At 56.3% G+C, this 27,080-nt stretch overlaps 1 protein-coding gene and 1 pseudogene across 2 annotated transcripts; one reads left to right on the plus strand and one right to left on the minus strand.

Moving 5' to 3' along the window:
* The window catches only part of LOC131570177 (zinc finger protein 665-like), a 507,112-nt pseudogene that overhangs the window by 168,863 nt on the left and 311,169 nt on the right, over nt 1-27,080 (minus strand).
* On the plus strand, nt 17,427-26,992 carry LOC131570222 (1-acyl-sn-glycerol-3-phosphate acyltransferase alpha-like). 2 transcript variants are annotated; one of them, XM_058822569.1, is made up of 7 exons: nt 17,427-17,527; nt 18,306-18,495; nt 20,792-20,925; nt 22,218-22,393; nt 23,082-23,177; nt 24,947-25,019; nt 25,732-26,992. In XM_058822569.1, the coding sequence occupies exons 2-7, from the start codon at nt 18,311-18,313 to the stop codon at nt 26,349-26,351; spliced, it is 1,284 nt and encodes a 427-aa protein (XP_058678552.1). In that variant the 5' UTR covers nt 17,427-17,527; nt 18,306-18,310; the 3' UTR covers nt 26,352-26,992. The 2 variants fall into 2 exon arrangements, with proteins under 2 accessions (XP_058678552.1, XP_058678551.1); XM_058822568.1 differs by lacking the exons at nt 17,427-17,527; nt 18,306-18,495 and adding an exon at nt 19,180-19,202.

The raw sequence follows: 27,080 nt of genomic DNA on the forward strand, positions 1-27,080 counted from the left end.
GTGAGGGTGTGGCACCATCCAGGTGTGCCCAGGCGTGCCCAGGTACCCCTAGGTGGTCACAGGGGAGGGGCACGGGTGGGCACAGGTGTAAAGAGGGAGGGCGTGGCACTGCCCAGGTGTGCACAGGTGTGCCCAGGTGGGCATAGGTGAGGGGCGGGGCTTGGGTGTGCCCAGGTGTGCCCAGGGGAGGGGCACAGGTGTGTCCAGGTGGGCATAGGTGAGGGGCGGGGCTTGGGTGTGCCCAGGTGTGCCCAGGGGAGGGGCACAGGTGTGCCCAGGTGTGACCCAGGTGTGTCCCCAGCCCGAGGAGCTGCTGGCGCTGCTGCGCGCGGCCGTGGAGGAGCAGGAGAGCCGCACCCAGGAGGTGAGCGGGCACGGGGGGCACAGGTGGGCGCAGGTGAGGCCGGGCGGGGCCCTGGGTGTGCCCAGGTGTGCCCAGGTGTGTGTCCGGGTGGGTGGATGTTTCGTTGGCTGTGTCCAGGTTTGTGGGTGTGGCTCTCAGTGTGCCCAGGTGTGCCCAGGTGTGCTCAGGTGTGCCGGGATGTGTTCAGGTGTGTGCCCAGGTTTGTGGGTGTGGCTCTCAGTGTGCCCAGGTGTGCTCTGGGTGTGCTCAGGTGTGTGCCCAGGTGTGCCCAGGTGTGCCCAGCTGTGTTCAGGTGTGTGCCCAGGTGAGTGGGAGTGGCACTGGGTGTGTCCAGGTGTGCCCAGATGTGCTCAGGTGTCTCCAGGTGTGTGTCCCGGTGTGTGCTCAGGTGTCTCCAGGTGTGCCCAGGTGTTCCCAGGTGTGCTCAGGTGTCTCCAGGTGTGCCCAGGTGCGCCCAGGTGTGTGCCCACGTGTATGGGTGTGGCTCTGAGCGTGCCCAGGTGTGCCCAGGTGTGTTCTGGGTGTGTCCAGGTGTGCTCAGGTGTGTGCCCACGTGTATGGGTGTGGCTCTGAGCGTGCCCAGGTGTGCCCAGGTGTGTTCTGGGTGTGTCCAGGTGTGCTCAGGTGTGTGCTCAGGTGTGTGCTCAGGTGTCTCCAGGTGTGCCCAGGTGTTCCCAGGTGTGCTCTGGGTGTGCTCAGGTGTCTCCAGGTGTGCTTAGGTGTGTGCCCAGGTGTGCCCAGGTGCGCCCAGGTGTGTGCCCACGTGTATGGGTGTGGCTCTGAGCGTGCCCAGGCGCGTCCAGGTGAGTGGGCGCGGCCACGCAGGTTAACCCTCACCTGCCCAGGTGCTGTCGGGCCAGGGGGCGGAGCGTCACCTGCAGGGGCTGCGCCAGGCGGCGCTGGCGGCCGGGGAGCCCCTCCCCGAAATCTTCCTGGACCCCGCCTACGCCCAGGCCACGCACTTCCGGCTCTGCACCCTGCAGGTAACCCCGGGCACACCTGGGGGGGCCAAAATTCACCTGGGAGACCCCGAAATGGCCTCTAAACCCCCCCAAAAATCCTCCAAAAATCCCCCAAAATCGCCCCAAATCCCCCAAAATGCCCCCAAAACCCCCAAAATCGCCCCCACCAAAATCCCAAATTCCCCCAAAATTCCCCCAAATCCCAAAATTTTCCTAAAAATTGCCTAAAATCTCCCCAAATCCCCCCAAAATCGTCGTAAATCCCCTAAAACCCTCCCAAAAAAAAAAAAAAACACCTAAATTCTCCTCAAATCCCCCCAAAATAGTCATAAATCCCCTAAAACCCTCCCAAAAAAAAAAAACCCCTAAAATTTCCCCAAATTCCCCCACAATACCCAAACCCCGCCAAACCCCCCCCCAAAAAAAATCCCCAAAAAATCCCCCCCCACAAAAAAAAATCGCCCCAAATCACCTCAGAATCGCCGAAAATCCCCCCAAAAAATCCTCCAAGCCCTCTCAAAGCCCCGAAAATACCCCAAAATTCCCTGAAATCCTCCCCCCCCCCCCCAAATTCTCCAAAATCCCCCGAATCCCCCCAAAAGCCCCCGCGGGGTCCCCCAAGCTCCGCCCTCACCTGTCCCCAGGTGCGCTCCCGCGAGGGCTCCTGGCCGCTCCGCGGGCCCCTGGTCCCCGACGGCTACGGGGTGGGGGTGGGGCACGCGCTGGCCCCGCCCCCCGGGGACCCCCGAGGCCCCTCCCCCGGCGGGGGGGCGGGGCTGCGCGTGGCCGTCACCGCCTTCGCCTGCTGCAGCCACACCCGCGCCGCGCACCTGGGCGGGGCCATCCGAGAGGTGTTCGACCAATTGGGGGCGCTGCTGAGGGGGCGGAGCCTCGGCTGAGACACGCCCACTGCGGGGGACGTGCACACATTGGGGGGGCACGCCCACATCGGGGAGACACGCCCACAGATGGAGGGACACGCCCACATCAGGGGGACACGCCCACAGCTGGGGGACACGCCCACACACACACACCAGGACACGCCCACACACACACCTGGACACGCCCACGGCTGGGCGGACACGCCCACACACACACACCAGGACACGCCCACAGACACCAGGACACGCCCACAGACACCAGGACACGCCCACACACACCAGGACACGCCCACACACACCTGGACACGCCCACAGCTGGGGGGATACGCCCACCCCCCAAAATTTGTAACTCCTCCCCCCCTTGCCCTGATGTTGGAATTTGGGGTTAAAAGCGTCGGATTTGGGAACGGAAATAAAACATTTTGGATTCGTGGTGGCGTTCTGGGGTTTGGGGGGAAATTTGGGGAATTTGGGGCGATCTGGGAGGGAATTTTGGGGTCACAATTTGGGGAATTCCAGCCAGGATTTGGGGCTGATTCCAGGTCAGAATTTGAGGGATCCAGGCCGGGATTTTGGGGTTGAAAAAGCCGAAGCTCCAATCCAGGGAATCCAGGCCGGGATTTTGGGGTTTTAGGAAGTTCCAGTTCGTGGAATCCAGGTTGGGATTTGCAGGATCCAGGCCGGGTTTTGGTGGTGATCCCGATCCAATCAGGGAATCCAGGCCGGGTTTTGGGGCTCGGTCCTGATCCCATCCAGGCCGGGTTTCTGGGTTTGATTCCAGCTCCGATCCGTAGAATCCAGGCCAGGATTTGCCAGATCCAGGCCGAGTTTCAGGGGTCAATCCTGATCCAATCCAGGCCGGGTTTTGGGCCTGATTCCAGGTCAGAATTTCGGGGATCCAGGCCGGGATTTTGGTGTTCAGAAAAGCTCCAATCCAGGGAATCCAGGCCGGGTTTTGGGGGTCAATCCTGATCCAATCCAGGCCGGGATCTGAGGTTTGAGGAAGTTCCAATCCAAGAAATCCAGGCCAAGTTTTGAGGGTTGGTTCCAGCTCCAATCCAGGAAATCCAGGCCAGGATTTGGGAACCAATCCTTATCCAATCCAGGGAATCCAGGCCAGGTTTTAGAGGTTGATCCTGATCCAATCCAAGCCGACTTTGGGTTTTGAAAAAGCTCCAATCCAGAGAATCCAGGCCAGATTTTGGGATTCAGTCCTGATCCAATCCAGGTTGGGATTTGGGGATCCAGGCCGGGTTTTGGGGGGTCCAGGCGAGGTTTTAGGCTCTATCCTGATCCAATCCAGTGGAATCCAGGCCAGGATTTGGGGATCAATCCTGATCCAATGCAGAGAATCCAGGCCAGGATTTTGAGGACTGATCCTGGTCCAATCCAGGCCGGGATTTGGGGGATCCAGTCTGGGTTTTGTGCACAATCCTGATCCAATCCAGGCCGGGATTTGGGGGTTGACTCCAGCCCCAATCCGTGGAATCCAGGCCAGGTTTTGTGCTCGATCCGGCCCCGCTCCAGCGGATCCAGGCCAGGATTTGGGGATTGATTCCAGCTCCAATCCAGGGAATCCAGGCCAGGATTTGGGCTCGATCCTGATCCAATCCAGGTCCGGTTTTGGGGGATCCAAGCCGGATTTTGGGGCTGATTCCGGCTCCAATCCAGAGAATCCAGGCCAGGATTTGGGGCTGATTCCAGCTCCAATCCAGTGGAATCCAGCCCAGGATTTGGGGATCAATCCTGATCCAATCCAGTGGAATCCAGGCCAGGATTTGGACTCGATCCTGATCCAATCCAGCTCGGGTTTTGGGGGATCCAAGCCGGGTTTTGGGGCTGATTCCAGCTCCAATCCAGAGAATCCAGGCCAGGATTTCGGGATCGATCCTGATCCAATCCAGGCCGGGTTTTGGGGGATCCAGGCCGGGATTTGTGCTCGATCCGGCCCCGCTCCAGCCCGGCGGATCCAGGCCGGGTTTTGGGGGTCCCGGTCCCGGTTCGGCCCGGCCATGGCGGCCGAAAAACCCGGTACGGAGCGGGGGGGGGGATGGGGACCGGGGGGGGGGTCCCCAAAATGTGGGGATGGAAATCTGGGGGGGGGGGGGAAGTCGGGATGTGGGGGGGGGGGGGGGGATGGGGGGAGCCGCGCGCGACCCCTCCCCCATCGGTGCTAAAAATAACCCGAAATGGGGGGGGGGGAGAGGGGGGGGAGGGGGCGGGGCGACCCAAAAACGTGGACGGGGGGGGGTGGGGTGGGAATTTGGGGGGGGGGGGGGGATTTGGGGACGGGATTTTTTTTTGGGGGGGGGGGGTGGGGGATGAGAATTTGGGGGGGGGGAATGGGAATTTTTGGGGGGCGTTGGGGGTGGAATTTTTTTGGGGTGAGGAATGGGAATTTTGGGGTGGGGGGAGGTGGATTAAATTTTTGGGGTGGGGGCTGGAATTTTTTTTGGGGGGGTGGGAATTTTGGGGGCAGGATGGGATTTAGGGGGGATGGAAATTTTTGGGGTGAGGGATGGGAATTTTGGGGGCAGGATGGGATTTTTTGGGGATGGGATTTTTTGGGGAGGGTGGGAATTTTTAGGGGGGTGGGGGATGGAAATTTTGGGGAAAATGGGAATTTTTTTGGGGGGGGAGGGAAATGAGAATGGGAATTTTTGGGGGGGTGGGAGATGGAAATTTCGGGGGATAAATGAGAATTTTTGGGGGTGAGAAATGGGAATTTTTGGGGGATGGAATTTTGGGGGGCCTGGGATTTTTTGGGGTGGGGACGGGAATTTTGGGGTGGGGGTCTCGCTGCTGACTCCTCCCCCTTTTTTTGCTGACTCCTCCCCCTTTTTTTTTTTTTTTCTTTTTCTCTCTCCCCTCCCCCTTCCCCCAGGAGGGCCGGACGGGGCGCCCCTCCCCCACGCCTCCCCTCCCCCCTATGGCCCCCCGGCCCCTCCCCTGGGCGTGGCAGGGGGCGGGGCCTCCACCCTGCCCCGGGGTTTCCCAGGGGCCGCCACGTTACCCCGGGGATGGGCAGGGGGCGGGGCCTTGGGCGTCGGGGGCGGGGTCGGGGGCGGGGCTCTGGGCGCGGCCACGCTGCCGCGGGGGCTGGCGGGAACGGGAGGGGGCGGGGCTCTGGCGGGAGGGGGCGTGGCTCTGGCGGGAGGGGGCGGGGCCGCGCACGCGGCCACGCTGCCCAGGCCCCCCCACCACCACCACGCCCCCCACCACGCCCCGCCCCTCCCCCCGCAGCCCTACGGCCCCGCCCCCAGCGCAGGCCCCGCCCCTCCGGCCCCGCCCCCTCCCGTGGGGTTCGCGGCCCCGCCCCCCCCGCCCCCGTTCGCGCTGCAGCTGCAGCAATGCGGGAACAGCGGGGGAGGGGCGGCGTACCTGCCCCTGTACCCCGGGCAACAGGTGAGGGGCGGGGCTTGGGTGGGTGGGGCGTGAGTGGGAGGGGCTTGACGGGGCGGGGATTGAGGGGGCGGAGCCAGTGGGGGGGGTGGAGGCAGGGAGTGGTGGTGGGGTTAAAGAGGCGTGGTCAAATTTGGGGCGTGGTCAAATAAGGGGTGTGGTTAAATAGGGGCGTGGTTAAATGTGGGGTGTGGTTAAATGTGGGGCGTGGTTAAGTAGGGGGTGTAGATAGATGGGGCGTGGCTAAGGGGGGTGTGGTTAAATAGGGGTGTGGTTAAATAGGGGCGTGGCTAAATTGGGGTGTAAATAGATGGGGCGTGGCTAAAGGGGGGCGTGGTTAAATGGGGGTGTGGTTAATTTGGGGCGTGGTTAAATGTGGGGTGTGGTTAAGTAGGGGTGTAGATAGATGGGGCGTGGCTAAGGGGGTGTGGTTAAATAGGGGCGTGGTTAAATGGGGGTGTAGATAGATGGGGCGTGGCTAAAGGGGTGTGGTGAAGTCGGGGCGTGGTTAAATGGGGCGTGGTTTGAAGAAGGTGTGGCAAATGGGCGTGGTGAAAGAGGGCGTGGTTTATTACAGGTGTGGATTAAAGGGGTGTGGTTTAATGGGGTGTGGCAAAGTGGGTGTGGTTTCAAAGGGGGTGTGGTTACATGGAGAATGGTTTAAAGGGGTGTGGTTTTAAAAGAGGAGTGGCCTAAATGGGAGTGGTCAAAAAGAGGTGTGGTTTTAAGGGGGTGTGGTTAAATAGGGGCGTGGTTTAAAGGGGTGTGGTTAAATTGGAGGTGTGGCTAAAGGGGTGTGGTCACAGGGGCGTGGTTTAAAGGGGGTGTGGTTAAACTGTAGGTGTGGTTAAAGAAGGTGGGTGGAGTTAAAGGGACATGATTAAATCGGGGGCGTGGCTTTGGCACAGGATCATTATACAGGTGGGCGTGTCCACTTATGGGAAAGGGGGCGTGGCCTTGTAATGACAAAGGAGGCGTTTCCTAAATGGGGCGTGTCCCCCCTAAAGGGGGCGTGGCTTAACATCCGCCTAAGCCCATTTTGGGGTAAAACCCGGGAAACAAATGCCGAAAAAAATCCAAATTTTGGGGTGAGGTGAAAGTGGGCGTGTCATAAACAGGGGGGGGCGTGGCCTAACCTCCGCCCGACCCAATTTCGGAGTGAAACTCAGGAAATTCATTTTGAAAAAAATCAAAATTTCGGGGCGGGGGTGAAAGTGGGCGTGTCCTAAAAAAAAGGGGGCGTGGCTTAACCTCCGCCCGACCCATTTTGGGAGTGAAACTCAGGAAATTAATTTTGAAAAAATGAAAATTTCGGGGTGGGGGTGAAAGTGGGCGTGTCCTAAAAAAAGGGGGCGTGGCTTAACCTCCGCCGACCCCATTTTGGGTAATAACCCAGAGAACTAATTAAAAAAAAAAATTACATTTTGGGGGGGCGGGGCGAAAGTGGGCGCGCCCCTCCCTAACCCCGCCCCCTCTTTCCCCTCTCAGAGCTTTGGCTCCGCCCCCCCCGGGCCCGGCCCTTTGCCCGGCTCGGTGGGCGGGGCCGGGGGGGCTCCCCTGGGCCCCCCCCTGGGTCTGGGGGTCCCCGAGGGGCACCGGGGGTCACCCCCCCACGATTACCTGCCCATCGCCGTGCTGACCACGCTGTGCTGCTTCTGGCCCACCGGCGTCGTCGCCATCGTCAAGGCCGTGCAGGTGAGCGCCATTTCGGGGCCGTTTCGGGCGGTTTTGGGGCCATTTTGGGCGGTTTTGGGGGATTTTGGGGCGATTTTGGGGCGATTTTGGGGCCATTTTGGGCGATTTTGGGGGATTTTGGGGCCATTTTGGGCGATTTTGGGGGGGATTTTTGGGGGGATTTGGGACATTTTGGGGGATTGACGGGAATTTAAGCAGGTTTCGGGGCAGTTTGGGGGGGATTTTTGGGGACTTGAAGGGGATTTTTGGGGAGTTTGGGGGCGACTTAGGGAAGTTTAGGGGGGGTTTGGGGAGGGGAGGTTTTGGGGGGATTTGGGGTGGATTTCGGTGAATTTTAGCGAAGTTTTTGGGGAATTTGGGGGGGATTTGCGGAGGTTTGGGGAGGTTTGAAGGGGATTTGGGGGGGTTGTGGGAGTTTGAGTGGGATTTAGGGAGATTTGGGGGAATTTGGGGGGGATTTGGTGTTTCTGAGGGGATTTTGGTGGTTTTGGGTGGGGTTTTTCCGGTGGAATTTTGAGATTTTTAGCGGGGATCTGGGCAGGATTCAATATTCCGTCGCTGCGCCCGCGGTTAATGAACTAATTGCCCTAACGAGGTGCGCACGGCGGTGGCGCGGGGGGACATCGTGTCGGCCGAGATCGCCTCGAGGGAGGCGCGGAATTTCTCCTTCATCAGCCTGGCCGTGGGCATCGCCGCCATCGTGCTCTGCACCATCCTCACCGTGGTCATCATCATCGCCGCCCAGCACCAGGACAACGACTGGGACCCCTGAGACCCCTCCCCAAAAAAAACAACAAAAAAAATCCTGCTCACAAAAACCCCTCTGAAAAAAAATCCCCCCCCCCAAAAAAATCCCCCCGAAAAATGCCCCCAAAAAACCCCCAAAAAGTAAAAAAAAAAATCTCAGAAAAATCCTCCCGAAAAAGCCCCAAAAACCCACCAAAAAAAAAAAAAAATCTCCCCCAAAACGCCAAAAAAAAAAAAAAAATCCCCCCAGAAATGCCCAAAAAAAGCCCAAAAAATTCAAAAAAATCCCAAAAAAGTTACCCCAAAAAAGCCCCAAAACCCCACAAAAAATACAAAAAAAATCCCCCCAGAAATGCCCAAAGATCCAAAAAATTGAAAAGAAAAAGAAAATTCCCCCAAAAAAGCAGGAAAAACTCCCCAAAAATAAAAAAAAAAAACTTCAAAAAAATTCCTCAAAAAATCCCGGAAGAAAACAAAAAAATTTTTTTTAAAAATGCTTCAAAAATTCTAACGTAATCCCCAAAACTTCTGAAAAAATGCCAGCAACAGTCCCCCAAAAAATTCCCAAAAATTTTTTAAAAAATCTCCCCAAATCCTTTAAAAATAGGAAAAAAAAATTTCCAAAAAAATCCCCCCCCTAAATTCTCAAAAAATCCTCTAAAAATTCCAAAAAAATCCTATAAAAAAGCTCTCAAAAAAACAACAAAAAAAAAAAAAAAAAAGAAGAAAACCCCACCCAAAACCCCCTAAAAAAACCCCAAAATTCCCCAAAATTCCCCCAAAACCCACCGGGGAGGGGCTTCGCCATCCCATAATGAGCCCCGGGGACGCGGTGTTGGTTTTGGGGGGGGGGGGGGGGACCAGAGGAGCGTCGCCGTTGCCATGGCAACAACGGCTTAAAGATGAAAGGATCCCCCCCCCAAATGGCGTTGCCATGGCAACGGGGAATAAACGGCCTCGCCGACATCCCATAATAACGGAGGGGGGGGGGGGGGGGTGTGACGCCAGCGGCGCCGTTGCCGTGGCAACCGTGGACGCCCACGCGAAGGCGTTGCCATGGCAACGGGGACAAAAAAAAAAAAAAAATCGGCGCCTGGCATCCCATAATAAGGGGCGGGGGCGGGGATGTTGCCATGTAGGTGAAGCGCATCGTCGTTGCCATGGCAACAGGGAAGAAAACGCGGTTTTTCGTTGCCGTGGCAACGGGGGCCTGGAATCAGGCGCCCGGCATCCCATAATAAGGGCCGATGACGCCTCGGCGTTGTCATGGCAACGGGGTGGAAACGGCAGCGATGGCGTCCGGAGCGTTTCCATGGCAACGGGGGGAGGGGGGAATCGCCTTGCTGCAGCATCCCATAATAAGGGGGAAGGCCGTAGTCGCCATGGCAACGGCTTGGGAAACGCGTTGTCAGGGCGGTTGCCATGGCAACGGGGCAGAACTCCACGCTCTCCATCCCATAACCCGCCCACGGTCGCCATGGCAACGGCTGGCAGTCCCCGCCCCCCCTCCCGGCTCTCCCAGGATGCTTTGCGGCCGCGCCTCATTTGCATGCTGAGCCACGCCCCCTCGCGCTGTGCCCCGCCCCCCTGGTGCCTCAATAAAGCTCTATATTGATACTGGGGGAGGGGCGGTGCTTATGGTAATGAGGGGGCGGGGCTGATAGCAGTGGGAGGGGTTCATGGTCTCCATGGTAACAGCCCCTAATTAATGAATTATCATTGATGAGCTCCATTGGGGATGGAGCTTCTCACGAAGGAAATACGGATTTGGGGCTAATTACCATAAATTAGCATTAATTAGCAATGCTAATTAGCATAATTAACACACAGGAAAACAGATACAACAGATCGCAACCTTCTGATGAACCTGCCCTCATTAACGCCTCATTAACAGACATCATCAATTAACATATCAACACGCCCGTAAGTTTACAAATAACACAATTAACACACTTTATTATACATTCACACAATTAACAGCTCATTAATGAGCCACCGCCCTAACAACACCCATCTAAGAACAATATCAATTACTGCATCTCACTAATTAACCCTCGTTACCCCCTAAATAAAGCTAATTATCCCGAATTAAGCAAATATTTTCCCCAGCCGTGTGGCCAGCTGTGTGTCCCTGGCACTAATTACCGCCTAATTACCTCATAATTGCCCCTTATCGCCCTTTAATTGCCCCTGAGCACTGCCACAGTGCCAGGGCCTTAATTACCCCCTAATTACTCCTTAATTCCCCTATATTACATCGAAATTACCCCCAAATTACTCCCTAATTGTTCCTTAATTACCCCCAATTATCCCATAAATTATCCCCCAAATTACCACCAAATTACTCCCGAAATTAACCCCTAATTACCCACTAATTAGCGCTAATTAAGTGAACCTTTTCCCCAAGCTCATGACCAGGTGCGCGTCCCTCTCCATTGCTGTGTCCCTGAGCCTAAATATCCCCAAATTACCCCAAATTTACTCCACTGATCAGCCCCCAAATTATCCCCTAATTACACCTAATTTACGCCCAAATTACCACCAAATCACCCCCAAATTACCCCCTAATTAGCGCTAATTAAGTGAACATTTTCCCCAGCCTAGTGGTCGATTGCGCATCCCTCTGGCTGTGCCGACCCTAAATAGCTCCAAATTACCCCAAATTCCCGCCGAATTACTCCCTAATCGTTCCCTAATTACTGCCCAAATTATCCCCCAATTACCACTAAATTATCGCCAAAATACCTCCTAATTAGCGCTAATTACATGAACATTTTCCCCAGGCCCATGGCCACATGCGCGTCCCTCTCCTTGGCCGCTCTTTACCCGTTATTACCACGTAGTTACTGCCTAATTACCCCCTAATTACTGAATAATTACCACGAATTAGCGCTAATTAGCACCTAATAACTCCCAATAGGCGCAAATTACCCACTAATTAGCGCTAATTACATGAACATTTTCCCCAGGCCCATGGCCACATGCGCGTCCCTCTCCTTGGCCACTCTTTACCCCTCATTACCACACAGTTACTACCCAATTACCCCCTAATTACTGAATAATTACCACGAATTAGCGCTAATTAGCACCTAATAACTCCCAACAGGCGCAAATTACACACGAATTAGCGCTAATTAACCACTAACCCGCACCAAATAACCCTAATCAGTGCTAATTTCCCACCAATTTACCCATATTTTCCCCAAATTTCCCCCCCCAAAAAAAACCACCCCGTCGGATTCCGGCTAATTAGCGCTAATCAGGCGAACATTTTCCCGAGCCTCGTGGCCAGCTGCGTGTCCCTCTGCCGGGCCTTGTCGCGGACCCGCGCCAGGGCCTGGGCGGCGCCGCCGTGGCCGGGCCGGGCGCGCAGCACGGCCTGCAGGTCCGAGCGCGCCGCCTCCAGGTCCATCATGGCGGCGCGGGCCACGCCCCGCGCGTACCTGGCGCCCAGGTGCGCCGGCCGCAGCCGCAGCGCCCGGCCCGCGTTGTCCGCGGCGGCCGCGGGGAGGCCGAGCCGCAGCTGGACGTCGGCCAGGCCGGCGTGGAGCTCGGCCTTGAGCTCGCCGACCGCCGCCGGGAGAGGGGGAGGCCCCGCGGCCGCCGCGGCGGAGCGGAGCGCCCGGCGGAAGGCGCGCCCGGCCGCGCGCACCATGCCGGCGGCCAGCAGCTCGGCGGCGCGGGCGTGCCCCGAGCGCACCGCCCGCCAGCGCGCCGACGGCGGCGCGGCCCAGAACGGCGGCGGCGGCGTGAAGCGGCCGAGCCGCACGGCCAGCGCCGCGCCGCCCGCCCCGCGCGGCCGCAGCCAGGCCAGCTCGCCGGCCGCCATCGTCTCCAGGGCCGCGTCCAGCAGCGACGACCACCGGCCGTCGGCAGAGCCCAGGCGGACGTCGCGCCAGCGGCCGCAGCCGGCGGCGGCGGCCGGAGGGGGCCAGGGCGAGCGGGCGGAGGGAGGCGCGGACAGGCGGACGCGGCACAGGGAGCCCGGGCCGGGCCGCGCCAGGCCGCGCCCGCGCCGCACCGTCAGCTTGGACCACGCCCCGTCCGGGCTGGGCAGCCAATGGCCGCACTGGGGAGGGGCTGGACGCGCCCGCTCGGGTCTAAGCTCCGCCCCCTGGGCGTTAGAACACGCCCCATAGTGCTCAAGCTCCGCCCCTTGTGATTTAAGCCCCACCCCGTTGGCTTTAAGCTCTGCCCTCTCGTCCGTAGAGTGCTCAAGCTCCTCCCCCTGCTCTTTAAGCTCCTCCCCTTTCCCTTTAGAATGCTTAAGCTCCACCTCCTGGGCATCAGGATCCGCCCCACGGCACTCGGGCTCCGCCCCCTGTGATTGAAGCCCCACCCCTTGGCTCATAGAGTGTTCAAGCTCCACCTCCCAGTCCTCAAGCTCCGCCTCCTCATCATCAGGCTCCGCCTCCCAGCCTTCAAGCTCCGCCCCCCAGGCCGCCAGCCCCTCCTCCTCGGGTGCCCTAAGCCACGCCTCCTCCAGCGACCAATCCCAGGGGTCTCGCGCCTGATTGGCTGCGGCCGCCGGAGGCGTGAGGTCATTGGTGGGATCCAGGAGGGGCGGGGCTTGGCGGTCATTTGGTCTGGGAGCTGCGTTCTGATTGATGGATTGTGTTGCTTTGTCCTGATTGGCTGGAGATTTTTGTCCTGAGCTCTGATTGGTTGAAACTTTGTGTGCTGTGTCCTCACTGGCTGCCGTTACCTCCTTGCTGTGATTGGTCACCTCTCTCGTCTCTGTGTCCTGATTGGCTGAGCTGCTCCTCCCCTTCCTCTCATTGGCCGAGCCCTGAGGTCGATCATCCTCATTATCCGCTGGTAATCCCCCATCTCGCTGCTGATTGGCCAGTGCTTCCTCAGTGTCTTTGCTCCCATTGGCTCCCTCAGGAAGCGCCGCTCCCTCATTGGCTGACGTTGCTCCTTCCATCTCCTCTCAACCAATCGCGATCCTGCTGGAAAATAAAGGGCGTGTCTTCATAAATAGGCGTGGTCTCATGTACAGGGGCGTGGTCAGCCCTAAGGGGGCGTGACTATCCCTGTGTGGGCGTGGCCTGACCGCGATTTGCTCTCAGGGAGCTGAAGCCCAACCTCCCGCCCTCCGTTTGCCTTGACGTCACTTCCGCTCTCTCCCCGCTAGGCCCCGCCGCGCCGGTCCGCGGTTGCCATGGAAACCCCGCTCGCCCTTTCCGGCCCCACCAGGCCCGGGCCCGTCTCCTACCGGCTCTGGGCTCCCGGTTCTCCGCTCCGGTCCCGGAATTGCCGCCGGTGCCGCCGCCCCGGCCCGGTCCCTCCGCCGCTTCCCCTTTAAAACCCTGAGGGAGCCCTGAGAGAACCCGGAAGCGCCGCACCGCGCACGCGCCAAGAGGCGGGCGGGACTTCTCCGCGCTGCTATTGGCCAGAGGGTGAAGCAGAGTGAGCGCTGATTGGCTAGCGGCCGAAAGGGGCGTGGCTAAGCGGCGTGAGGGGGGAAGATGGCGGCGGCGGCGCTGGCGCCGGAGCTGCTGGTGCAGCCGGACCCGGGGCGGTTCCGGGCCGATAATTTGCTGGGGGCCGAGGATTGGGGTGAGGCCGCGGCCTGGGCAGGGCTCTGAGGGCTGGGCGAGGGCGGGGAGGGGTGGGGAAGGTGGGGAAGGTGGGAGGATTCGTGTGGGGGAAAGGGGCGTGGCTTCCCGAGCGGGCGTGTTTTTTCATAAACAAATTAACCTGGGCGTGGCTTGTGTGGGCGGGGTCACACATTGCGTGGCCTGGGGGAGGGGGCGTGTCTCCTTGATGGGCGTGGCTTGCATAAAAACCTGCGAGTTTAGGCCACGCCCCTCAAGGGAACTGAACCTGGCCATGCCTACTGTGAAGCCCCGCCCCTTTTCCGTTTCTGGGCGTGGTGAATTCTGAGGTCACGCCTCTTCTTAAAGGGGCGGCGCCATTTTCTGTCCCTGCCCCTCGCGCCTGCAGCGTTTTTTACCCAAATCAATAAAAAATGGGGGAAAATCCCCAAAAATCCACTCGGAGACTCGGAGTCTGTCTGTGGGGGACGGGCTGGGGAAATCTGGGATTTTGGGGGGAAATTTGGGGATTTTGGGCAATTTTTGGGAAATTTTGTGATTTTTTATCATTTTTTTGCGAATTTTTCGTGAATTTTGGGTGAGTTTATTGGAATTTTAAAGGAGTGTTTTAGGAACTTTTGGGCCATTTTTTGCAACATATTTCGGGTGTTCCTCACGAATTTTCAGGGGGGAAATTTTGGATTTTTTTTTTTTGAGGAACTTTTCCAGAACTTTGAGGGATTTTGGGAAATTTTGGGGGGAATTTTTGGGGTTTTTCCCTCAATTCCAAACCACAAACCACACTCAGCCTCATCGGTGGTGGAGCAGCTGCTTTAATTGAAGTTTTGGGGTTATTTTAAGGGGAATTCTTGGGGATTTGGGGGTTTTGAGGGAAATTTTTTGTTTCTGAGGGGTTTTTTTGAGAGGGGGGCTCTCACCTAATGGGTGAGAGACCCCAAATTCCCTCTCAGGAGGCCCGAACCCCCCAAAAACCCCCCAAATTTCCTCAGTAGTGTTTTCAATCCCTCTTAAGTCTTATTTTTTGGGCTCCCAGCCCCTCAGAACCTCAAAATCCCCATAAATCGCCGCAAACCCCTGACGATCGCTCCTGGCAGGCGCCATCTTCTCCTTGCCCTCACACACCAGCCTCCCTTCCAATTGGCAGCCGCGCCTGCCAATCAAATTCCCGAGCTGCTATTAGTGGAAACCTTCGAGGATCCGCCCACCATGAAGCGCTGTGTATTGGTATTCGGCGCGCTGCGCGCTGATTGGTTCGCTCGTTTGACAAGCAGCTACTTAACCCAATCAGAGCCGCGAAGCCGCGTCGCCGCGACGACGCCGCAATTTCCCGCCCGTTCGTTACCACGACAACCACGCAGAGCGAGGAGGCGGGGCCAGCCGCGCTGTTTAAGGCGGCGATTCGCCGAGCGCGCTGTCAATCAGCGACGCGGCTTCCGGCGGCGGGACGGGCCCGCGCCGCCGCCGCAGCCGCCGCCCCTCCCGGTACCGGCGGGGCCTGAGGGGACCTGGGGGGTCCTGAGGGGATTTTGGGGCTCCCGAGGGGTCCCGGGGGCTCCCCGCGGCTCCCGAGGCTCCTGGCGAGGCCTCGAGGCCCTTCCCGGGCCGGGGATGCCCCGCCCGGTCCCGCCCGGTTGGGCCCGGCCGAGCCCTGAGGGGAGGGCGGGGCCGGGGTGGGGCCCGTGAGGGGAATTTGGGGAGCCTGAGGGGATTTGGGGGTGGAAATGGCGAATTCGGGTTGGAAATTGGGAATTCGGGGTGAAAATTGGGGATTTGGAAGGTCCTGAGGGGAATTTGAGATTTCTGAGGGAGATCTGGGGGTCTTGAGGGGAATTTGGGGAGCCTGAGGGGATTTGGGGCGTTCTGAGGGGGTTTGGGGCTGGAAATGGGGAATTTGAGGTGAAATTTGGGGATTCGGGGGGTCCTGATGGGATCTTTGTGGTCCTGAGGGGAATTTGGGGGTCTTGAGGGGAATTTGGGGTGAAAAGCGGAATTTTTGGGGTGGAATAGGGAAATCTGAGGTGAAAATGGGGGGGGGGTTTAGGGCTTCTGAGGGGAATCTGGGGAGCCTGAGGGGATTTGAGGGATTTTGGGGTGTTCTGAGGGGATTTGGGGTTGGAAATGGGGAATTTGGGGTGAAAATTGGGGATTTGGGGGTTCTGAGGGGGATTTGGGGTTTCTGAGGGGATTTGAGGGATTTGGGAGAATTCTGAGGGGGATTTGGGGTGGAAATTGGGGATTTGGGGGTTGTGAGGGGAATTTGGGAGAATTCTGAGGGGGATTTGGGGTGAAAATTGGGGATTTGGGGGTTCTGAGGGGGATTTGGGAGAATTCTGAGGGGAATTTGGGGTGAAAATTGGGGATTTGGGGGTTCTGAGGGGGATTTGGGAGAATTCTGAGGGGAATTTGGGGTGGAAATGGGAGATCCGGGGGGTTCTGAGGAGGTTTCTGGAGTTCTGAGGGGAATTTGGGGTGGAAATTGGGGATTTTGGGGGGTTGTGAGGGGAATTTGGGAGAATTCTGAGGGGAATTTGGGGTGGAAATGGGAAATCTGAGGTGAAAATGGGGATTTTAGGGGTTCTCAGGGGATTCGGGAAGTCCTGAGGGCATTTGGGGGATTTTGGGGTGGAAATGGGGAATTTCAGGTGAAAATGAGGGGATTTTGGGGTTCTGAGGGTTTTTGAGGGATTTGAGGTGAAAATTTGGGATTTTGGGGGTCCTGAGGGGAATTTAGGGATTCCCAAATGTCATTTTGGGGCAGATTTGAATTTTTTCACTTTTTTTTTTTCCATTTCTGACCCCAAATCTTTGAGATTTTTTTACTCCCTGATCCCAGTTCCCACAGAGATGATAATTTAAGATTCCCCTAAATTAATTTCGATTTTTTAAATGATTTTTTTGAGTTTTGCATTGCGTTTTTTTTTTTTTTTCAATTTCTGACCCCAAAATCTTTGAGATCTTTTGCTCCATGACCGCAGACCCCACAGAGGAGATAATTTATAAAAATTTAAATAATATCATATCATATCATATCGTATCATTTGTTGTTGTATATAATATATATAATATTATATAATTTATGTTATTTATATTATATTATATTATATTATATTATATTATATTATATTATAATCTGTTATTATATAGTTAATAATTATAGATATAATAATATAATGTAATATAATATAATATAATATAATATAATATAATAATTTCTTTAAAATTGTAATTTTTTTTCTTTTTTCGACACCATGGAGGTGACGGTGGGGGCCAAATTTGAGGGGTTTTTATGGGTTTTTTTTTCACTTTTTGCCCCCAAATCTTTGGGAGTTTTTACTCCCTGACGCCATCTCTCTCTGAACACACATTTTAATTAAAATTAATTAATTTTTTGCCCTTTTAGGCGCCATGGAGGTGACGGTGGGGGCTGGATTTGAGTCATTTTTATGGTTTTTTTTTTCCAATTCCTGACCCCAAATCTTTGGGAATTTTTTGTTCTTTGACTCCATCACCCACTGAGGAGATCATTTATAAAAATTTAAATATAATAATATGATGTGACATAAAATATAGCATGACATAACATTGTATAACGTAATATAATATAATACAATGTAATGTAATATAATGTAGTATAATAGAATACATTATATGTTACATGATGTGTTATGATATTATATTGTATATAATAATAATATAATTATGATTATTATAGTTTATTATTTAGTTAATAATTATATCATAGATATAATAACATGTTATAATGATTTCTTTTTAAATTTGAATGTTTTTGCCTTTTTAGACCCCATGGAGGTGACGGTGGGCGTCAAATTCGGGTTTTTTCATCGGGTTTTTTTTGCCATTTTTTACCCCAAATCTTTGGGAATTTTTGCTCTTTGACCCCGTCACCCACTGAAGGTACATTTTAGGTTAAATTTATGATTTCTTTTAAGATTAAATATGTGATTTTTTTTGTCCCTTTAGACACGATGGAGGTGACGACTTTGAGGTGTTTTAATGGGGTTTTATTCAATTTTTTACCCCAAATCTTTGGGAATTTTTGCTCTTTGACCCCGTCACCCACTGAAGGTACATTTTAGGTTAAATTTATGATTTCTTTTAAGATTAAATATGTGATTTTTTTTGTCCCTTTAGACACGATGGAGGTGACGACAGAGTATAAAATCGAGGTTTTTTAATGGGGTTTTATTCGATTTTTTACCCCAAATCTTTGGGAATTTTTGCTCCCTGACCCCGTCACCCACTGAAGGTACATTTTAGGTTAAATTTATGATTTCTTTTAAGATTAAATATGTGATTTTTTTTTGTCCCTTTAGACACGATGGAGGTGACGACTTTGAGGTGTTTTAATGGGGTTTTATTCAATTTTTTACCCCAAATCTTTGGGAATTTTTGCTCCCTGATCCCAATTCCCACAGGGGGAACAATTTAGGATCTCTAAATGTAATTTCAAGGAAAATCAGGATTTTTTCCCTTGGGTATTTTGTGCTCCCTGACCGCAGATGAGGATTCCGAGGCACGACTGGAGGTGCAATTTTGGGCCGGATCTGGCTTTTTCCGCGGCGTTTTTTTGGCGTTTCCCACCCCAGACCCCACAGAGGGAACAACTCAGGATCCCCCCTCCCCCAAGCCGTGCTAATTTAATTAGAACTAATTAATTTTCCCCCCTTTCCAGGCGCCATGGAGGTGACGGTGGGCACGGCGGCGCTGGCGCTGGCGCTGCTGCTGCTGCCGCTGCTCTACGAGCGCTGCGGCTCCTTCCGCTTCTTCTGCAAGATGGGCTTCTACAACGGCTGGATCCTGCTGCTGGCCCTGCTGGCCATCCCTTTGTGTGCTCTCAGGGGCAGGGACGTGGAGAACATGAAGTGAGGGGCGATTTTGGGGCGAATTCGGGGGGTTTTGGGGCTGGTACTGGGGGTTTTGTATGAGTTATTTCATTATTTGGGGGGATTTGGGGCTTCTACAACGGCTGGATCCTGCTGCTGGCCCTGCTGGCCATCCCTTTGTGTGCTCTCAGGGGCAGGGACGTGGAGAACATGAAGTGAGGGGCGATTTTGGGGTGATTTCGGGGGGTTTTGGGTCTGGTACTGGGGTGTTTGTATCATTAATGGGGTGATTTGGGTCGGTTTTGGGGTGATTTTGGGGGGTTTTGGGGCTGCTGGCCCTGCTGGCCATCCCTTTGTGTGCTCTCAGGGGCAGGGACGTGGAGAACATGAAGTGAGGGGCGATTTTGGGGCGAATTCGGGGTGATTTGGGTCAGTTTTGGGGTGATTTGGGTCAGTTATGGGGTGTTTATGGGGTGATTTGGGTCAGTTTTGGGGGATTTTGGGGTGATTTCGGGGGGTTTTGCAGCGGTTATTGGGGTTTATGGGGTGATTTGGGTCAGTTTTGGGGTGATTTGGGTCAGTTTTGGGGGATTTTGGGGTGATTTCAGGTGAATTTGGGTCAGTTATGGGTTGTTTATGGGGTGATTTGGGTCAGTTTTGGGGTGATTTTGGGGGGTTTTGGGGCTGCTGGCCCTGCTGGCCATCCCCCTGTGCGCCCTCAGGGGCAGGGACGTGGAGAACATGAAGTGAGGGGCGATTTTGGGGTGAATTGGGTCAGTTTTGGGGCAGTTTGGGGTGATTTCAGGTGAATTTGGGTCAGTTATGGGGTGTTTATGGGGCGATTTGGGTCAGTTTTGGGGTGATTTGGGTCAGTTTTGGGGCAGTTTGGGGTGATTTCGGGGGGTTTTGGGGCGGTTATTGGGGTTTATGGGGTGATTTGGGTCAGTTTTGGGGGATTTTGGGGTGATTTCGGGGGGATTTGGGGTCACTTGGGTCAGTGTTTGGGGTTTAAGGGTGGATTTGGGTCGGTTATTGGGGTTTATGGATGATTTTGGGGCGGTTCACGGGGGATTTGGGGTGGTTTTGGAGGATTTGTGATTTCTTTGGGGTATTTGGGGTATTTGGGGTTCCTGTGGGGCATTTGTGATTTCTGTGGGGGATTTGGGGTGGTTTTGAGGGATTTGGGGTTTCTGTGGGAGGTTTGTGATTTCTCTGGGGTTTCTGTGGGCTATTTGAGGTTCCTGTGGTGTGGCTCTGGTGGATTTGGGGTGGTTTGGAGGGGATTTGTGATTTCTATGGGGTTTTTTTTTATTTCTATGGGGTATTTGTGATTTCTATGGGGGATTTGTGATTTCTATGGGTTTTTTGGAGGGGATTTGTGATTTCTATGGGGTTTTTTTTTATTTCTATGGGGTATTTGTGATTTTTATGGGGTTTTTTGGGGGGATTTGGGGTGTCTATGGGGTATTTTGATTTTTATGGGGTATTTGTGATTTCTATGGGGTATTTTGGGGTATTTGTGATTTCTAGGGTTTTTTTGGGGGGGGATTTGGGGTTCCTGTGAGGTATTTGTGATTTCTATGGGGTATTTGTGATTTCTATGGGGTTTTTTGGGGTATTTGTGATTTCTAGGGGTTTTTTTGGGGGGCATTTGGGGTTCCTGTGGGGTTTTTGTGATTTCTATGGGGTATTTGTGATTTCTATGGGGTATTTGTGATTTCTACGGGGTGTTTTTGGGTATTTGTGGTTTCTATGGGGTGTTTGTGATTTCTATGGGGTATTTGTGATTTTTATGGGCTATTTGTGATTTCTATGGGGTTTTCTGGGGTATTTGTGGTTCCTATGGGGTATTTGTGATTTCTATGGGGGATTTGTGATTTCTATGGGGTATTTGTGGTTTCTGTGGGGTATTTGTGGTTTCTATGGGGTATTTGTTTTCTCTATGGGGTATTTGTGGTTCCTATGGGGTATTTGTGGTTCCTATGGGGTATTTGTGGTTCCTATGGGGTATTTGTGATTTCTATTGGGGTTTTTTGGGGTATTTGTGGTTCCTATGGGATATTTGTGATTTCTATGGGGGTTTTTTTGGGGGGGAATTTGTGGTTCCTGTGGGTTATTTGTGGTTCCTCTGTGTTTTTTCTGGGTTATCTGTGATTTCTCTGTGTTTTTTCTGGGTTATTTGTGGTTCCTCTGTGTTTTTTCTGGGTTATCTGTGATTTCTCCGTGTTTTTTACGATTCCTCTGTGTTTTTTCTGGGTTATCTGTGCTTTCTCCGTGTTTTTTACGATTCCTCTGTGTTTTTTGCGTGTCGTTTTGCGGTGCCGGCCGTGCCCAGGATCATCCGCGGGCTGATGCAGCACGTCAAGCGGCTCTACGGGATCCGCATGCACGTGCGGGGCGCGCAGCACTTCCCGCCCCGCCAGCCCTACGTGGTGGTCAGCAACCACCAGAGCTCGCTGGACCTGCTGGGTATGGGGCTGCCCCACGGATCTGACCCACAGATCCCCATAGAAACCCCATAGAAACCCCAAAATCCCCATAGAAACCCCATAGATCCCCATCCCATGGAGCTCTGACCCCATAGAGTGACCATTGCCAGTGGTCAGCAACCACCAGAGCTCGGGTATGGGACTGCCCCATAGATCTGACCCATAGATCCCCTTAAAACCCCATAGATACCCTTAAAACCCCATAGACCCCCATAGAAACCCCAAAATCCCCACAGAAACCCCAAAATCCCCATAGAAACCCCATAATCCCCATAGAAACCCCGAAATCCCCATAGAAACCCCGAAATCCCCATAGAAACCCCAAAATCCCTGCCCCATGGAGCCCTGAGTGACCATTGCCAGTGGTCAGCAACCACCAGAGCTCGCTGGACCTGCTGGGTATGGGGCTGCCCCACGGATCTGACCCATAGACCCCCTTAAAACCCCATAGATCCCCATCCCATAGAGCCCTGACCCCATAGATCCCCATAGAAACCCCATAGATCCCCATCCTATACAGCCCTGACCCCATAGATCCCCATAAATCCTGATCCTATAGATCCCTGAGCCCATAAATCCCTCTAGATCCTGCCCCATAGATCTGCCCCATAGATCGGCCCTGACCCCATGGAGCCCTGACCCCATAAATCCCCATCCTATAGATCTGCCCCATAGATCAGCCCCATAGATCAGCCCTGACCCCATAAACCCCTATGCCATAGATCCTGCCCCATAGATCCCCATAGATCCCAATCCTATAGATCCCCACCCCACAGATCCCCGGCCAGTGGCTGCCCCATAGAGCCCCAAGCTCCTCCCAGCCCCACACGTGCCCCACAGAGCCCAATCCTGCCCCATAACCCCAGACCTGCCCCACATTTACCCCATGGGGCAGGTGTAGGGCAGGTGTAGGGCACCCCACACACCCCACACGTGCCCCACAGACCCCAAACCTGCCCCATAACCCGCAGGGATGATGGAGGTGCTGCCAGACCGCTGCGTGCCCATCGCCAGGCGCGAGCTGCTCTACATGGGCGCTATGGGGTGGCTATGGGGCAGGTGTAGCTTACCCCACACGTGCCCCACACGTGCCCCACACGTGCCCCATAACCCACAGGGATGATGGAGGTGCTGCCTGACCGCTGTGTCCCCATCGCCAGGCGCGAGCTGCTCTACATGGGGCAGTTGTGGGGCGGCTGTGGGGCAGGTGTAGGGCACCCCACACACCCCACACACCCCACACGTGCCCCACACGTGCCCCATAACCCGCAGGGATGATGGAGGTGCTGCCTGACCGCTGCGTGCCCATCGCCAAGCGCGAGCTGCTCTACATGGGCGCCGTGGGCGTCGTGTGCTGGCTCGGCGGCATCATCTTCATCGACCGCAAGAGGACGCACGACGCCATCAGCGTCATGGCCGAGGCCGCGCACACCATGCTCAGCCAGGACGTCAGTTGTGGGGCAGTTGTGGGGCGGTTATGGGGTGATACGGGGTGGTTATGGGGCGCTATGGGGTGATACAGGGTGGTTATGGGGCAGTTATGGGGTGGTTATGGGGTGATACAGGGTGGTTATGGGGCGCTATGGGGTGATACAGGGTGGTTATGGGGCAGTTATGGGGCAGTTATGGGGCGCTATGGGGTGATACAGGGTGGTTATGGGGCGCTATGGGGTGATACAGGGTGGTTATGGGGCGCTATGGGGTGGTTATGGGGCGCTATGGGGCTGGCAGGACCCACAGTGCCATCAGCGTCATGGCCGAGGCCGCGCACACCATGCTCAGCCAGGACGTCAGTTGTGGGGCAGTTGTGGGGCAGTTATGGGGCACTATGGGGTGGTTATGGGGTGCTATGGGGTGGTTATGGGGCGCTATGGGGTGATGCAGGGTGCTTATGGGGAGCTGTGGAGTGGTTATGGGTCATTATGGGGTGGCTATGGGGTGCTGTAGGATGGTTATAGGGTGGCTATGGGGCGCTATGGGGCAGCCCCACATGCAGCTCTGCCCCACAGGTTGGGGTGTGGGTGTTCCCCGAGGGCACAGCGGGGGCTATGGGGTGGCTATGGGGTGGCTATGGGGTGCTATAGGATGGTTATAGGGTGGCTATGGGGCAGCCCCACATGCAGCTCTGCCCCACAGGTTCGGGTGTGGGTGTTCCCCGAGGGCACGCGCAACCACAGCGGCTCCATGCTGCCCTTCAAACGCGGGGCGTTCCACCTGGCCGTGCAGGCGCAGGTATGCGGGGCGCTGTGGGGTGCTGTGGGGCGCTGTGGGGTGGCTATGGGGTGTTTATGGGGTGCTATGGGGTGGGTATGGGGTGCTATGGGGCGCTGTGGGGCACAGCTCCATGCTGCCCTTCAAACGCGGGGCGTTCCACCTGGCCGTGCAGGCGCAGGTATGCAGGGCGCTGTGGGGTGCTGTGGGGTGGCTATGGGGCACTGTGGGGTGGCTATGGGGTGGGTATGGGGCGCTGTGGGGTGGCTATGGGGTGGGTATGGGGCGCTATGGGGTGGCTATGGGGTGGGTATGGGGCGCTATGGGGTGCTATGGGGTGGGTATGGGGCGCTATGGGGTGCTATGGGGCGGGTATGGGGCACTGTGGGGTGGCTATGGGGTGGGTATGGGGCGCTGTGGGGTGCTATGGGGTGGCTATGGGGCACTGTGGGGTGGCTATGGGGTGGGTATGGGGCGCTGTGGGGTGCTATGGGGTGGGTATGGGGGCTGTGGGGTGCTATGGGGTGGGTATGGGCGCTATGGGGTGCTATGGGGTGGGTATGGGGCGCTATGGGGTGCTATGGGGCGGGTATGGGGCACTGTGGGGTGGCTATGGGGTGGCTATGGGGCGCTGTGGGGTGCTATGAGGCGGGTATGGGGCGATATGGGGTGGCTATGGGGCGGGTATGGGGCACTGTGGGGTGCTATGGGGTGGGTATGGGGCGCTGTGGGGTGCTATGGGGTGGGTATGGGGCGCTGTGGGGTGCTATGGGGTGGGTATGGGGGCTGTGGGGTGCTATGGGGTGGGTATGGGGCGCTGTGGGGTGCTATGAGGCGGGTATGGGGCGATATGGGGTGGCTATGGGGTGGGTATGGGGCACTGTGGGGTGCTATGGGGCGGGTATGGGGCACTGTGGGGTGCTATGGGGCGGGTATGGGGCACTGTGGGGTGCTATGGGGTGGGTATGGGGCGCTGTGGGGTGTTTTAGGGTGTTATGGGGCAATTTTGGGGCAGTTACAGAGCAGTTATGGGGCAGTTATGAGTCACTTATAGGGCAGTTACAGAGCAGTTGTGGGGCAGTTATGGGGCAGTTATGGGGCAGTTATGGGTTGGTTATGAAATGGTTTTAGGGCAGTTACGGGGCAGCTGTGGGGCAGTTGTAGGGTGGTTTTTGGGCAGTTATGGGGCGGTTATGGGGCAGTTATAGGGCGGTTATGAGTTGGTTATGGGGCGGTTATAGGGCAGTTATGGGGCGGTTATAGAGCAGTTATAGGGCGGTTATGGGGCGGTTATAGGGCGGTTATAGGGCAGTTATTGGGTGGTTATGGGGCGGTTATAGGGCAGTTATGGGGCAGTTATTGGGTGGTTATGGGGCAGTTATAGGGCGGTTATGAGTTGGTTATGGGGCGGTTATAGGGCAGTTATGGGGCGGTTATAGGGCAGTTATGGGGTGGTTATTGGGTGGTTATGGGGCGGTTATAGGGCAGTTATGGGGCAGTTATGGGGCGGTTATAGGGCAGTTATAGGGCAGTTATTGGGTGATTATGGGGCGGTTATAGGGTGGTTATGGGGCAGTTATAGGGTGGTTATGGGGCAGTTATAGGGCAGTTATAGGGCGGTTATGGGGCGGTTATAGGGCGGTTATGGGGAGGTTATAGGGCGGTTATGAGTTGGTTATGGGGCGGTTATAGGGCGGTTATAGGGCAGTTATGGGGCGGTTATGGGGCGGTTATGGGGCAGCCATGGGGCAGCAGCAGCAGCCGCCCCCCAGCCCCTCCCTGCCCCACAGGTGCCCGTGGTGCCCATCGTCATCTCGTCCTACCAGCACTTCTACAGCAAACGGGAGCGGCGCTTCACCCCCGGTGAGGGGCACGGGGGGCACCTGGGGGGCACTTATGGGGCTGGGGGCTCACTGTGGGTCTGGGGTCTCTCATGGGGGTTTATTTGGGTCTGGGGTCTCCAGGTGAGTGCGTGATCCAGGTGCTGCCCACGCTGGGCCTGGCTCCGGCCGATGTTCCCGGGGCTCTCTGTGGGTCAGGGTCTCTCTATGGGTCTGGCCGTGGGTCAGGGGCTCTCTATGGGTCTGGGGTCTCTCTATGGGTCTGGGGTCTCTCATTGGGGTTTATTTGGGTCTGGGGTCTCTCTCCCCCAGGTGAGTGCGTGATCCAGGTGCTGCCCACGCTGGGCCTGGCTCTGGGTCTGGCTGTGGGTCAGGGGCTCTCTATGGGGTATTTATGGGTCTGGGGTCTCACTGTGAGTCTGGGGTCTCTCTATGGGGTATCTATGGGGTATTTATGGGTCTGGGGTCTCACTGTGAGTCTGGGGTCTCTCTATGGGGTATCTATGGGGTATTTATGGGTCTGGGGTCTCTCATGGGGGTTTATTTGGGTCTGGGGTCTCTCTCCCCCAGGTGAGTGCGTGATCCAGGTGCTGCCCACGCTGGGCCTGGCTCCGGCCGATGTTCCCGGGGCTCTCTGTGGGTCTGGGGTCTCTCTATGGGTCTGGCCGTGGGTCAGGGGCTCTCTCTGGGTCTGGGGTCTCTCATGGGGGTTTATTTGGGTCTGGGGTCTCCAGGTGAGTGCGTGATCCAGGTGCTGCCCCCGCTGCCCACGCTGGGCCTGGCTCCGGCCGATGTTCCCGCGCTGACCGAGCGCGTCCGCGCCGCCATGCTGGACGCCTTCGAGGCGCTGTCGGCCGAGCTGGGAGTGACCGCGCGGACACGGAGTGACCACCACGGGAGTGACCACGTGAGGAGTGACCGCCCCAAGGGTGACCACGGGAGTGACCACCAGAGTGACCACGGGAGTGACCGCCAGAGTGACCGCCAGAGTGACCACACGAGGAGTGACCACACGAGGAGTGACCACGGGAGTCACCGCCAGAGTGACCGCCCCAGGAGTGACCACAGGAGTGACCACCCCAGGAGTGACCACCGGAGTGACCACCCGAGGAGTGACCCACACAGCCCCACGGCCACCCTGAGTGACCCAAAGAGCGACCACCTGAGAAGTGACCACCTGAGTGACCCGAGGAGTGACCCACAGAGTGACCACTGGAGTGACCCCCAGAGTGACCCCCAGAGTGACCAACAGAGCCCCACGGCCCTGAATGACCCCTGGAGTGACCCCCAGAGTGACCCCTGCAGTGACCCCTGCAGTGACCCCCGGCCCTGCACGGTGGGGGCCCCACAGTGACCCCTGGCCTGGCAGTGGGGCAGGGACTGACCCCCAAGTGGGGACAAACTGACCCCCAAGTGGGGACAAACTGACCCCCAAGTGGGACACGGTTTGACCCCCAAGTGGAGCCTGGACTGACCCCTAAGTGGGGACAAACTGACCCCCAAGTGGGGCCCAAAGTGACCCCTAAGTGGGGACAGACTGACCCCCAAGTGCGGCCACAGCTGACCCACAGGTGGGGCAGGAACTGACCCACAAGTGGAGCACAGAGTGACCCCCAAGTGTGGGCTGGACTGACCCCCGAGTGGGGACAAACTGACCCCCAAGTGGGGCCTGGACTGACCCATGGCAGGATGTGGGGCTGACCCCCAAGTGGGGCCTGGACTGACCCCTAAGTGTGGTCTGGACTGACCCTCAACTGAGGCCACAAGTGACCCCCAAGTGGGGACAAACTGACCCCCAAGTGCGGCTCCAAGTGACCCCCAAGTGGGTCCGGAGTGACCCCGGGCTGCTCCACGGCCGGGGCGTGGCCGGGGCGTGGCCGGTGCTGATTGGCCGCCGCAGCCAAGCCCCGCCCCCTCGCTGCCGTGTATTTATTTGGGGTGGGGGAGGGGGGGGCGCAGATTTTGCCAAATTTCCCTCCCCGGCTTTTAATAAACCCCCCCAAAATCCCCCCAAAATCACGGGGCGCTGTGACATCACTGCGACGTCATCGGGGCAGGGGGGTGATGTCATCGAATGGGGCGG

Source organism: Ammospiza caudacuta, chromosome 33, assembly GCF_027887145.1.
Source record: "Ammospiza caudacuta isolate bAmmCau1 chromosome 33, bAmmCau1.pri, whole genome shotgun sequence".
Classification (NCBI taxonomy): Eukaryota; Metazoa; Chordata; class Aves; order Passeriformes; family Passerellidae; genus Ammospiza; species Ammospiza caudacuta.